We start from the raw sequence: 15,117 nt of genomic DNA on the forward strand, positions 1-15,117 counted from the left end.
AGAACTCAATGAAGAACTTGTTGAGTTGCAACGTGAACAGATGAAAGTTATGTAGGAAGAGCACTCAGGAGAGGAGGAGGAAGAGGTGGTACATGTTTCAAGTGCTGAGATCAAAGAAATTTGTAGCAAGTGGAGTGAAGTGCAGGTTTTCATTGAGAAGCATCACCCTAACAAAACTGTGACCAGCAGAGCAGTGGACATTTTAAATGACAATGTGATGTCCCATTTTCCGAAAATTATCCAACAAAGAAAAAGACAACAAATGTCTCATGGTTGTTATCTTGTGAAAACACCAGCCACCGAGCCAGCAATCAAACCACTTCCCAGGAAACAAGAGAAAAAAATACCAGAAATGCCTGACATTATTATGGAATGGAATTCTCCTTCGAAGGAGTAGTCTTCCTCCTCCTCCTCTACCATCTACCTCTGCCAGCAACTATCAACCACAAAGGTAAAGTTATACTGTATATTTTATATTACATATTTTTGCCACACATAAATCCATAAAAAAGTCAAAAAACAATATGTTTCTGGGGCAGGCGAACGGATTAATTGGATTTGTTAATTTCAATGTGAAAAATTGTTTCGGTTCGTGAACGGAGTCAAAGAACGAATTAAGTTCGTGACACGAGGTACCACTGTATATATATATAACCACACAAATAAATTATAATGAGAGTTAAAAATAAAATAATGCCAGCAGTATGGCGACAAGAGCGAAAATAGTCGAAATTAAACTTAAAAATCAAACCAACCAGGGAGGGAAGAGAGGGGTAACAAGAGTAAAAATACTGCTGGCATTATTTTATTTTTAGCTCTCATTCTAATTTATTTGTATGGTTATATTTCAAGCATCATGTAGAGGAATATGCTTTTTGCTGCCTCTGATGTTTGCTGTACCATTTTATTTTTATTATGAAAGATTCAGTTTTCAACTATTTGAAACATTATTCAAATATATGTATAAGTATATACATATATATTTATATATATATATTATAATTAGTAATAATAATAAGCTGTAGTGATAAAACGGAACGTCTATAAAAGAATGAAAACATAATAATAATAATAATATATAATAATGGATTATGGATCTGGGATACTGCTAGTAATGGCAGAAATACCTAGTAACCATAATGAAATATATGCAAATAGATGATGTGTATGTGTAGGAGTGCTGACCTGACAGGTGTAGTTACAATGGAAAAATTAAAAATGCCTGAAATATAAAAGCAGATTACTTAAAAATTATATAAATAAAATTAAATGAAAATATATAAATAGTACTTAATGCTGTAGGTCCTAAGATTTAAGCTACGTCATCAAGAGCCGGCAGCCAAAACAAAAGGAATCACAGCAATAAGCAAGGCCTCTGTTTCTGTTATGATGTATAGGTGGCGGGCACAAAAAGCGAGCAAACGTATACATCATAGCCAACCCAACAGAGACCAAAAAGAAATAGAAAGCAAAACAAAATTCATGCTAAAATAAATAACAAGTAAAATGCAAAATTAAGCTAAAGTTAAAACCCACTGATACCAGTTAATGAAAAAATAATAATAATGAATAGCAAGCCACTCTACCTGAATATTTACAAAGAAAGCGAAATATCAGGATGACAGAAAATAGTCAGGATATGACAACTTACTGTCGGATGAAGTGAAGAGAACATAAGAGGGCTGTAATGGAGACCAAAGAAGTAGGCCAATAGTTCCCAGCGAATTTATAACAGCTAAAGTGATCCCGAGTATAGAGGGAAGCAGGTGTGATTAGTCAAAGTGAACCATATGCAATTAAACAGATGATATTGAACAGATTACATCACAATTCTGAAATTTTACCAATAAATGGAAGCTAAAATTTCAGTCACATAGGAAAACATCACTCACTAAATAATTCATGTAAAAAATACTATAAATAATAAACTTTCAGAGTAAACAATGTCTTTTACACTGATTGATCACCGAATATTCTATTTCCCTCTTAATCATCTGCTTATTTCTTATTTCTTTCAATATATATTAAGAAGATTAACTGATCAATGTTCTTCTGTCATGCTCATTTTCTATAACACCTAAAATAACTTCATATTAGCTGTTATAGAAAATGGACAGTCCCCTGTTAATAATTCCATTTGGCATGAAGGTGGTATTTCAAAGCAGAATCCAGGAACATTGTAAATTCTGAAATTCATGTAAAAAAATACTATAAATAAAAAAACTTTCAGACAATGTCTTTTTTACACTGGACCACCAAATATTCTATATTCTTATTTCCCTTTTTATCACCAATCTTTCACACCCCCACACCAGTTTCATACCCTGATAGAAAAATAAGGCTTTGCTGTACCTATAGTGTAGTTGGTGGAGGGGGGAGGAACTGAATCTCCATTCTTTCTTACAGAAACAGATTTGTTATATCCCATATCAATATAAGAAAGAATAACCAGATATAATAGAATATAAAAAAATTTAAAAACATAATTTTTGGTTTTAAATTTTTAATAAGTATTTATAATTTTTATATCATTCTAAAAAAAAAAAAAAAGTAAAAATAAACATACTGTTCTTCAGCTTCTGAGTATTTCTTCTGCAATAATAATATGTGACCCTCAAATTGCATTACTTCCGAACATCCTTCCAATTTTTCTCGGAGTTCCTTGCACATCTATGAAAACATGAAAATATGTTACAGCTTTATTAATCCTGGACCAATGATCAAATCCAAGTGGCCGTTACCATTAATGACAGCATAAAATGAGTGCGAGAAAGAAAAGAATAATCAGAGTTTGTTGATCTAACAGTGCAGCATACATTTCTCTCATTGCTAAGACAACCATCCATGTGACAGAAAAACAATCAGGAATGCTGATATCCTTACAATGCTCCCTAAAGAACAGCTAAAAGTAATTAATCCATTTGAATTTTTTTTATGGACAATTTAACTGTTACATATTTTCACTAAATGAAAAAAGGCAGAAATAAGTAGCAGTATTCTACACGATGGCAGGAGCAAGTTTCAAGTGGGTCAAGTCCACTTGTTTAGTTTGGTGTTTTATCAATAACAGCAACAACCTGACATCTCAGGTGACACTTCTTTAATATTAATACATTTACTGCTATTATCCAATGTGGCATTATTTTCAAAACGTTAGGAAACAAAAATATTCCAACATTTTGAAAATTCATAAATAATGATTGAAAAGTAAAAGTTTGGAATTCGTAATTAAAAATTAACAATTAGTTTTGGGCTGAGCTGAAAACTACAACAAACCTCAAAATTTTATCAAAAGTATATAAACTAATCTCAACACAAGCAAAGAGCAAATAAAAATAAAACTGTGTTCCAAGTTTATGAACAAAAACCAAGCATTGCTGAAAACAGCAGAGTTCAATCAGTGTGCCAATATTGGGCAGTTATTAATTTCAGGGGCCTTTACTTTTACAGAACTGGTTCATTGACTGCATCATAAGAATGACCACTCATATGCAATATGGCACAGTGCCTGGGTGCCTTTTGAATACTTGTAAAAGCATATCACTTCTAGTGCTGCTTGTTGCATATATGCTTCAGAGGCAATGAAAGTGTTAAAGAGTATGCAACAAGCAAGCAAACATGATGAAGCATTTGCTGAGAAAACATTGCATTATTTTGGGGCTAGGTTATTATTATTATTTCTCCCTGATTGGGGGTTCCACCTCATGATGGGTATTGCTACCAAGTAAACAGGGTGGTTGTTGTTATGTCTGGTGTTACTGTTGGTCGAGGAACTCTGACTATCCTACAGGTGTTCAGGATTGTAACTTTCTGGAGTTCCTTGTAGGTGTTCACTGGAGGACCTATTGCTGCTAGGCTGTTATATAGGGTCTTTGGCATCATACCTGTGGTTGACACGATGATCGGGATGGTTGTTGTTGTTGTTTTGGTTTTTAGGAGCATTAGCAACTAAGGCCATACTGCTCCGGGGATATGCGGTGGTCTTTTGCTGACCTTTCCACATCCTCCGTATTTAGTGGTGACGGGCTCGAACCCCGGTCTAATCAAGAAGCGTGTGCTAAGCACTGCTGCTCCTTCCCACCTGGCTTATGGAGGCGTCAATCGGGATGGTCGTTACTTATTCCATATGCCACATCTCTTTGATCTCCTATCTTAGGTTCATGTACTTCCTGATTTTTTCCCTGTGGGTTTTCTGCAGGTTGTCAGTGTTGGGTACTGCTATGTCAATCAGATAGGTAGTCTTTTCCTTCTTGTCCACAAGGGTTATGTCCAGTCTGTTGTGCGGGATTGTCCTATCTGTTATTATGGCATGGTCCCAGTACAGCTTGTGGGTTGGAGTCTCTAGTACTTGTAGTATGGTACACTTTCTTTCTTTTATTATTATTAGCTATACAGTGCAGCATAAGCCTCAGGCTTCCTTGCACCATATAGCTAATAATAATAATGATAACAATAATAATAAAGAGAGTTTCTCGATCAACAGTAACACCAGACATAACAACAACCACCCTGTGTACTTGGTAGCAATACCCGTCACGAGGCGGAACTCCCAATCAGGGAGAAATAATATAATAATAATAACCTAGCCCCAAAACAATGCAATAAGTTTTCTCAGCAAATGCTTCATCATGTTTGCTTGCTTAATTTGTAACTGGGGTCAGAGGTTTTCCTACTAAAATGATGCAAAGACCTTTTGGCGTCAACTAGCAATTAAATCTACTTTAACTGTCTATTTTTATCCCCTAAATTCCATCCCTGAAGTCTGGAAATTCAACAGAATCTGAATTTCTGTTTGGTTTAATCTTTCATGTTTGGTAAGTGTGTCCTGAACTTCTCATAATTGGGTAAAAACTCTAATTATTCCTTTCAATGTGCAATTATCTTATTGAGTTAATTCCTTCAAGAAATTAAAAACCACATACATATAGGCTCCATGATAAGACATTTATTTTAATCTATATTAACTCTGTAATGTGATCATTCTAATCACATTACAGAGCTAATATAGATTAGAATTTTATATTATTATATTTTATATTTATATTTAATTTTATTAGAATTTATTCTAATCACTGTAATGTGATTAGAATAATCACATTACAGAACTTATGTGCATTATGGATGTTTAGTGGTGTATAAGCTGGAGCGATTATAGTGCCTATTCATGGGAATATATTATAAAATAACTAAAAATATAATCACTTCATTTTTATTATAAAGACCTGTTCAGAATTTATGATATACTCCAATTTGTTTCAGAAAATAGAAAAATTTGTTGATATTTGCTTTGTCACCAATAAAGTGCTTAGTGTCATCAGTTCTTGAAAATTAGTCAGAGAAGGCAAGACTAATTAATGTTCTATCCTGTTGAAAGTGAGGCAGTCAATCCTCCTCAGTGAGGAGAATCATTGCTGTGAGTAGATGGGGCGAGTCAGATAAGTATGTCCTATTCTTGCCCTTGCAAGTACCACTTCTCATCACACTGTTTTAATGATAGAGCATTAAGACAGTGCAATGGCTTTGGGTCCTGTTTAAACTGAAAAAGATTTTCAACTGATCACTGATACCAAAGTGTTGGGTCCTGTTTCAACTGATAAAGTTTATTATTGATTTGGATATGCCATAGCTCTTTCCACCATGCTTGCTTGTATGATGCGATTAAAGTCAGAGGCTGGAATAGGGATGGGTCCAATTTAAAGTTGATGGACTTTAGCAGCTTTATCAGCCATTTCATTCCTTTTATCCCCGAATGTGCTGGGACCCAACAAAAGGTAATAATTGATGATGTTCTTCAATTTGCAAAGCAGATTCCTGATTTGGTTTAAAATAGGGTGGGCATTACAGGAAGAATTTTGCACTGCTGTAATTGAACTGAGAGAGTCAGTGCATATTATATATTTTAAAAATGGACAGAGATTCAAATTTTCTAATACTAATTTTATTGTATGACGTTCCACTGAGAAGCTGCTATATTCAGGTGGAAGGGAAGCTGAAATGATAGCAGAGGGAAATACTGCTGCTGCTCCACCAGCTGAATGTCATTTGGAGCCATCAGTACATATTGGCAAGAAATCAACATATTTCTGAATATGGCTTGCATGGAGTTGTTTCACACTGAGTGTTCATAGGAGATTCTTCCACCATTGACGAAGATAAATATCACAGGTCAGTTGAGCAGGGAAGTCCATGGTGGCTGAGAGTAACTCATTACCTGTTAAGAAGAGGAACATTCCAACTCACTGTTAGTTCAAGAAGGCTAAGGCCTGCTGGGCTTATTTTTCTAGATTTATTTGTATTGCAGCAATTGAATGAAGAGGTATAGCTCAATAGGATACAGACAGCAACTTTGTATTTTGGATGCACACGTAAGTAGTAGTGTTTATCTGTAACATATAAACTATGAATTGGAGATGTCCTTAAAGCACCGAGTGCAATCCACAATACATTGTACTTTATAGGATCAAGCCAACATAGTACACTTCTTAGGATCATAGAAGAATCATAGAGTGGAGGACTATAATCCAAATGGGATCTGATCAGTGCTCTATATAAGAGCAGCAAAAAGGTATAATCTGCTCCTCAAGACAGGGCAGATAAAGCTCTTAGTATGTTCAGCTTTTTGAGACCAGTAGTACATACAAAGTTAATTTGCTCAAATAAGTTTAACTTGCTGTCAAGGATTAATCCCAAGAATCTGATGTTGTTGGGATCAGAATGGTAAAGTTTAATCTGAAATTCACGATCTGTATACAATTTACATTAATTACAAAAATGGATCACAACAGTTTTCTGTTGTGAAAGATGACAGCCATTGAGCACTGCCCACTTTTGTACTTTATTTGGGGATATCTGCAATTGCCATTCAATTCTTTTGTAATGGAATTAATTCTAAGGGCAAAAAAGGGATGCATTCGGTATAGTACTCCTTCTTCCCACAAGAAGGTCATAGAAAGGAGGGAGTTTTGATAAAAAAAAAACTTGAAAAGAAAAACTCTGGAGGAAGTTCCTAATGAATATAGGCAAGTTGCCTCATAGACCAATAGCATGAAGGTCACTGAGAATGCCGTAACACTAGGTAGCATCAAATGCCCTCACTATATCTATGGAAATCATAACAAGATGTTCATTTTTCACAAAATGCATTGTGAATTGCAGATTCAGCCTTGATCATGACACCTAAGAAGGACCTCTTTTGGCAAAAGCCATGCTGCCTATTACTTATGAAATATGTTTCAATGATCCAAACTAGTCAACTGTGCATCATTTTTTTCAGGATTTTACTGAGGCAACTGGAGAGAGAGAAGACTGATCTGTAACTATAAGGAATGATGGCATCTTTTCAAGGTTTCAAAAAGACCAACACTGTGACCAAGAAGTGGGAAAAATGTTTTTCAGAAAGATTATAAGCAGTTTTAAATTTTTGTCATCAAGGTGCTGTAACCTGTCATAACATATTCCATCTAACCTAGCAGTACTGTTGCAAGCTGTTCTAATGGCTTGTAGAAGTTCAGAATATTGAAGAGGCTGATTATATGGAAAGAACAGAGAGATTTGAAAGTTGATGGATCAGTGTTCAACAGTGGTCTTAATTTTCTCGAATTCTAGAGAATAAGTTGATGCTGCTGTGACTTGGGAAAAAGTTCTGCCTGTATCCAGGAGCAGAGAGTTCTTTCCCATTCCAGGAAAGAATTGGAGTAGGAATGGTTGGAAAAAACTGCCAGAAAGCTGCCTAATTTTCTTCCATATTATTCTGGAATCAGTGTTTCTCTTTACAGTAGATGCAAATCAAGTCCAGGAATCCTTTTTGATTTGTTTTTGAATGAGACACACTTTTGCCCTTAGCTTCTATATAGTTAATAAGATTAACTGTAGTTGGGGATCAAAATAAATTCCATGATTTATTTATTTTTCCTTCTTTGCTCCTGTGCATTCTTCATTCTCACCAATATTTAAAATGCTTTCAGGTTGGAGGATTCAATAATGGAATTAAGTATTTAGCTGCAGATAAGAGGTGCAATGTGATATAATCCATGACTTCATCTATGGCCTAAAGTCATATCACTTTCTCATCCAGGGTGACAACTGGTTGAAATCTGACCCAATTGGCTTGAGAGAATTTCCATTTCCTACAGGGCTGAGTTAATGGTAGTTGTTTAGTGAGCAGATTACAAACAATTGGAAAATGGTAACTCAGGGGTTCATCCATAATGGGCAATTCCGTAATGGAAACAGTATCGGGAAGCAAATCAAGTGATCAATTTCAGAAGTCTAGTTAGCAACTGTATATGACTATGTGCGCCAGTATTAAGAATGGTAAGTTTTTGCTTATCCAGAAAGGTTTTGATCAGTGGGCCATGCCTATCTAATTTAGGAGATCCCCATAAGAAGTGGTGGTGGTGGCCACTGAAATCCCCTAACAGACATGCCGGGGAAGGTAATTGTATTAGAAGTTTTTCAAGATCTTTGCAAGAGAAGGTATGATTTGGTGGGAGACATTGTAACTAGTGTTAATACAATCTGAGTAATCAAATATACAGCAACAGCTTCAATTTTAGTTTGAAGAACAAGTTCCTTGGTCAGGATCTGTGAGTTGACCAAGATGGCCACACCACAGGCAGCATCTGATGTATTGCAATCTTATTGATTGATAGAATAGTTCTTTATGGAGACAGGAATTTCAGCGGATTTTCTGCAGACAGCAATAAACTGGAGAATACCAATTAATTAAGTCTGGAATGTCACTGATATTCCTAAAAAAATCTTCTGCAATTCCACTGTAAAATAAAAGGCATTATTTGAATTTAGTAGAAGCTGCATATGACTGCTTTTTTAGGTTTATGGCACTCAAACTTCAATTTGTCTTTTTTTGGGAGGATAGGCCAACCAGTGTTCACACCTTCTTCCACGTATATTTCTAGAATCAGATCTTGGTTTAATAAGTGATCAGTATCCATGGATTTATCTTGAATTGGAACTTGGACTATGTGATGTGGTTTTTTTTTTTTTTTTTTTTTTTTTTTTTGGTAGTTGTTGGCGCATCGGCTTCTGTGGCCATAGTGCACCTCCCAAGGTTTTTGCAGTACTTTGATCCAAGCCCGAGGCGGGATTCGAACCCGCGACCTTTGGGTTGCCAGGCAGGCACTTTACCCACCTGGCTAGCCCGGTCGGCATGTGATGTGGTAATAGTCACTGGAAGGTGGGGGAGATGTTGCTGGTATTGTAAGCGGAATATTACTTGCCTGGTCCAAGTCGCTAAGCAATAGGACCACACAAGTGCATAGGAACATTGGACTGTTTCTAAGAAAGGACAGCCCAAACACAGTCAGAGACTGATATGTTAGAGCTATTATATCAGTTTGAGTGGTCACTGTGTGCTATTTTTGTGCAATACTGCATATGTACGTTTGGGTATAGCGAGAGAAATTAGTTTCATTTTTTTTTTTTTTTTTATGAAACCCCCAAACATGAGAGGTACTGTAACCTATAGTACTTAGTACAGTGCATGGGTTGAAGGTTGAAAATATGAAAGAAGATATCTGTTGACATCAGACTTGAACTTCTGTACATTGTAATTTTCAGGAAATATGTATGAAGGAAGTTTTTCCAGAGAACGGAAGTTGAATGAATAAATGAGGAAGAAGAAAAGTTGGTTCTGTGAGTTTGAAGTTGGACAGTAAAGGGATGTTGGCTGCTTGCAGCACATGGTCCGACTGCTTTGGAAGAGAGAGCAGGAATTATAGAAGCCAATTCAGAAGAACAGTCCCCATGGAAGTATATATATAGAAAAAGCAAGCAGCAGAATGTCTATGAGACAGAGAGTGGACAGACTCTGCTAGAGATGAGTCATTAATTACTCATCTCTAGCAGAGTCTGCTAGAGAACCGCCCTCTTTTGAATGGAATCTAGAGGCCTGAGAGAGGTTTTGGTGGCACCATGCTAGATATGGGAACGATATTTCATGGAAGGGGATTTGTGATTTGTACAGAGTGAACAGCTGTTTGGAAGAAAAGTAATGCCAAGAGGAAAAGCGAAAACCCAGTTTTTTAGATGCAGAGTATTACCTGGAGATCAGCATTTAAGGAACTGGTAGTAGGCCTCCGTAGCCGAGTGGACAGGAGTGGGAGTGCAGTAGCACACGCTCTTTGAGTAGACCGGGGTTCAAGTCCCTGACTGCTGAATACGGTCGATCTGCCAACCCGCACTGGACCAGCGTGGCAGATTACGGCCCATTTCCCTCAGCATGAATTGTTGAGGAGGCTTCCATCCTAAAGTGGGTTGATAATGGCTGCACTTTACTTTTTACTTTTTTTAGTGGACATGTGAGAAGATAAAGTTGTTTGCCCAGGGCAAAGTTTCTCAAACTGGAATGCGCTATCAGCAAAACTATAGATAAAATTTCTGGTTAATGGAAGAAATTCATTAATGTATAAGGTGAAAAGAGAGGGAGGAAGAACTGAAACTTGAGGAACACCAACATTAGCAGAGAAGTCAAAAGACACAGAGCCATCTACCTCACCTGCAGTGAGCAGTCAGAAAGAAAACTGGATACCCAATTACAAAAAAACAGTTTGGTAAACCAAAAGACAGAAGCTTATTTAGAAGTCCTTTATGCCAAACACAATCAAAAGTCATTGAAATAGAATAGAATAGAATAGAATCTTTAATTGCAGCAATGATAGACATACAATTAGTCCCGTCACGGCATGGTGGTGCCAGGGGTTAACAAAACTGTCTGAGAAATGTCTGAGAACTGTTTGAGTTTCACCAAACTTTTCCAGTGAAGTAGTGTAGATGAATAGTGGGGTTTCAATTGTGATAAATAAGCAGCTCGAAGATTCTAATCACTTGTTGGGCATATATCTTTTTTTGTGTTTAGCTAATGATATAACCATTTTATCATTGTGATCATTATGGTATAGTGTAACATATATTTCGAACTTGATAGCGCAAGGTATAATGTAAAACTAGATAGCGCAATACATATCACTGCATTTAGGAACCTATTAGATTAGTGTAGAATTGTCAATTAATCAATTAAATTATTAATCTTAGACTAAGATGCATTTAGGGCTAAAGCCTCAAGCTGCAAGCAAATTTAGACTATGTATATATTAAGTGCAATAGCATCATTAATACACAGCCATTTCTGAGTAAACAGAATATTTATAAGGTGGCATCGTTTTACGTTATATCTCATACTGCAAATACCTTCTCATATTGTGAATACCTTCACATCACAACTCATATTGTGAATACCCACCCAGTGGTGAAGTGTTACTTATTTGAAGTAGTGCAATATCATGGCAACTCGTTGTGAAGGTATTCACAATATGAGATATAACTTAAAACGATGCCACCTTATAAATATTTTGTTTACTCAGAAATGGCTGTGTATTAATGATGCTATTGCACTTAATATATACATTATTAATCTTATTAATTTTACTGTTAATCAATTAAACTATTTAAATGGAAATTAAGCCCCAGACTAGAGAAGCAAAGCAATGAGCACAAAGTAGTGGGAATGCTGTGACTCGGGAGATCTGTGCAAGGTCATTAGTAATTGCAAAAGCCTCAGCATCTCGACCAGGTGTATCCGTGTGACTAGAAAACGGTAGTAGCTGGAGTTGTGAACATTAACATCACCTAGGAAAATTACCTGACTGTTAGAAAAGTTGGAATGGAGAAAGTCAAGTTTCAAAGAGAGGAAGTCAAAGAGTTCCAAGTGATTAGTGGAGTTGGGAGAATGATAGAGGCAACAGATGAATTTGACAGACTGTGGTAGACAGATTTTAAGCCAGAAAAGAGGACATTCCAAATTACAGAGTCTCTGACAGAGAATATCAGAAAGGACATAGCTACAAGTATCTACCACCTTTGAAGTGAAAAGAATCCTACAGAGAATAACTCAGACAACTTTGATGAGTAGTGGTTGAATCAACCGATAACTGGGATTCTGTCAGAAAAAGTACGTGGGATTGTTTGACAGACTGCAAGTGGAAATGAACATCATTGAGATTAGAACTGAGCCCGTGTATATTTGTGAAATGAATTAGGGGGTGTTTGGGAAGTTTAGTTCTTTTCGCAGATAAGTTTGTTCTACTAGTTTGAAAATTTATGGTGTATATTTAGTAGTTAGGAAAGCCTATCTTTCTTGATAGCTCACTTGTTTTCAACCTTATATTTTACAATTTTTTTCTCAGTTTTTTCATCTCTCACATTGTTAGAGCATGCAGGATGTTTGCCTCAGTTGTTACAGGTCATTTCTATTCCCAAACAATCACTTTGAATGTTATCACAAGACCGACAGTTGGGGCAAATCAGATTTCCTGTGCGTGTCATCTGAAGTAAAATTATGCTTTATCACAATTTTACTTCAAGGTCCTATAAGGTGTATAATAGTGATTGACTTCTGTAGATGGCCATACTTTTGGCACATAACATCTCAAGGGATTGGGTATGTAAGGAAGAATACAGCAAAGTAAATAACCTGCTTTTACTGATGTGTATATGTTTGGGGTATTAAAGGTAAGGATAATGTTCTTGGCAGGTGTAAATTTATTTAGAATTCATTTAGCTGCTATTAAATTTTGTTCCTGAAGCTCTTGAGTTATTTTTTTCCTATGTGACATTCAACAGATTCCAGCTAGCCATAACACCCTTAGACATATTTAGAGTTGTGTTGGGAGATAACTTCACCGGAATTCCAAAAAAATTTAATTTGTAAGGGTTTCTCCAAATGCCTGCAATTTATGGTTTCCACTAGGTCTCCTGATTGCAGTTTCTTAAACGTCTTAGGAGATCCTGCAGTAATTTTCTAAGCATTTCTTAATAATGAAGGGAGATAGTTTACTCAAAGGCAAAACTGCAAATAGGTGGAATATGTAAGAAAATCTATTGCAGAAGAACTTGTTTTGAACCTCTTGGGTTGGGATGTGTCATGGTAAGTTTCTGCACAGCTGAGAATCTGTTGGCTCTACAGGTAAAAACATATTGCGTTCCTATTTGGTCCTTGGCAGATCAACTTTTCTGCCAAGGTTTCTGGCCCCACCACAGGGAGACAGAAGTAGTGCCTGGCTTTCCTTGCAGGATCTCTTCAAAAACTTTGGAGAGAAGAGCTGCTATGAAATAAGGAGTTTTAATAAACATGGAAACTTAAAAGAACTAGTAGTGGCTCTGGAAAAATCAATCAGTGATAGTAGAAATAAACTGCTTAGTTACAATCACTTGGCACCCATGGCCTAAGAACTTATGTAGATTCTTCAATTATATACATTTTTAACATAACAAAGGAATGATGTACTTTGGATTGTGTTTTTATTCCCACTGTGTTCTGTAGAAATGTATGTGATCAAAGGATCTGATTCTGTAATGTTATGTTAAGATATAAGTGTATATAAGTGATTATCCTCTCTTTGTGGATAAAACTATGATTTGTATCTTTAACAAACTTATTATATTGAAAAAGTCTGTATATAGGCTTTATATTTGTATTTATGTCTTTTTTTTTTTTTTTGCACCATATCTGAGTCAATGCTAATTATAATGCAAATAGTTCAGTTCATATAAATACTGTATTCTGATAGAAGTTGCCATTATAGTAGTATCTGATAAAATTACTGCCAATCTTATTGATGTTGTTTTGGAACAGTGTACGTACATCTGTGTATAATTCAGAAATTGTTCTATTTAAGTAGCATGTAGCTGTTAATAGCAGTGCTTGGGTAGGGTAGGTCCCCCCCTCCCAATGTTGGAAGAAGAGATCACAGTTGGTCTCTAGATATTGCAAACTGATATTCAGAATGATTGCTAATCTGCAAAAGTTTAATAACAAGTTGAGTAGTAATTCTTGTAGACATATGCTTGCTGGTCTCTTAATGGTTGGGAAAATTCTTTATATGTTTTACCATTTTGATACATGCAAAGTTTCCACAATATTGACTACCTGGGTGTGCATTTGATTTTGGCTACATAGGTTTTAGGAGTAATATTTGCCTTCTGACCTATAAGTCATCACACAGAAAGTATACATACTGTTACAGGATTCTATGGTATTGCGGAGTTGTAGAGAGGTACTCTATAATCAAGCCAGGATCTTATTACAGTTCTATACAAAACAGAATTGTGCCTCTGTCTATTCCCTATGTTATCACAGATATAACTTTTAGGTTATTCACTTTTTTTAAGACAGTTTGTTCTTAATTGTGTTACATGGTAGACTAAAAGTAATGCCATTTAGTTCATAACCTCAGCACTAGGCACAGCAAGTTTCAAGAAGGTTCTCAAGTAGCTAATAATTTCTAGTTAATGTACATGCTGTGTTTGTTCATTTACATTACGCTTTTAATAGTATGAACCAGAGCAATAATGCTCAATATGTTCTATGTTGACATCAATATTTGTAAAAGAATAACAGAAGTTTACCTCAATATGATACGTAGAAGACTTCCGTATGACTCTCCAGAAATTTAAAACGAAAACAATTAAAAAATCGAAAACTTTACATTACAGTAAGAAATAATTAACAATAATTAAAAATCAAATGAACACAATTAAAAATCAAATGAACACAATTAAAAATCAATTTAACTCAATTAAGTAAAAAATCAATTTAATGAAAAAACTACAAAACGATTTTCCTTCCTGAAGCTGACAATGCTTTTCGACCGTATGTCGCGATCACAGGAATGAAAATTACCGAATAGGGGTGAGCATGGAACTTAAATAGGGATTATTTGACTTCGCGCACGTGCGTAAAGGACCACAATTCGAAGATTAGATATGGCCGGCGAACATTAACAGAATTCTCATGTCATTTAATTTTGATGGTTTCTGCAATTAGTCTTGTATAATTACGTTGGACACTAAGTATTTTGGCCTCGTTAAATAAAAAAGTATGTTTATTATTAATAGCATGAAAGGCTAATTCTGACGCTGCTGAACGAAAAGCACGAACTGAGGCCGCGTGTTGATTAACACGAAAATTCAGGGGAAACTGCATAGAACCCTGATAAGACGAATCGCAATCACCGAAAGAAATGTTGTATACTAGGTCATTTATTTGTGTTGTGAACGAGGAAAAGACCGAGTGATTGTTCAGTATAGTGTGTAATTTCC

The 15,117-nt window shown here is 35.8% G+C and overlaps 1 protein-coding gene across 2 annotated transcripts in view; it reads right to left on the reverse strand.

Moving 5' to 3' along the window:
* LOC150087035 (tetratricopeptide repeat protein 37) overlaps positions 1 to 15,117 on the reverse strand; it is a 702,248-nt gene that overhangs the window by 504,746 nt on the left and 182,385 nt on the right. For both annotated transcript variants that reach the window (XM_090371768.1, XM_090371767.1), the window contains exon 12: positions 2,567 to 2,670. In XM_090371768.1, coding sequence (XP_090227894.1) covers positions 2,567 to 2,670 — 104 coding nt within the window. The remainder of the gene's footprint in view (positions 1 to 2,566; positions 2,671 to 15,117) is intronic.

Source organism: Mastigoproctus giganteus, chromosome 4 (assembly GCF_048544385.1).
Source record: "Mastigoproctus giganteus isolate SK-2022 chromosome 4, ASM4854438v1, whole genome shotgun sequence".
In the NCBI taxonomy this organism is placed as follows: domain Eukaryota; kingdom Metazoa; phylum Arthropoda; class Arachnida; order Uropygi; family Thelyphonidae; genus Mastigoproctus; species Mastigoproctus giganteus.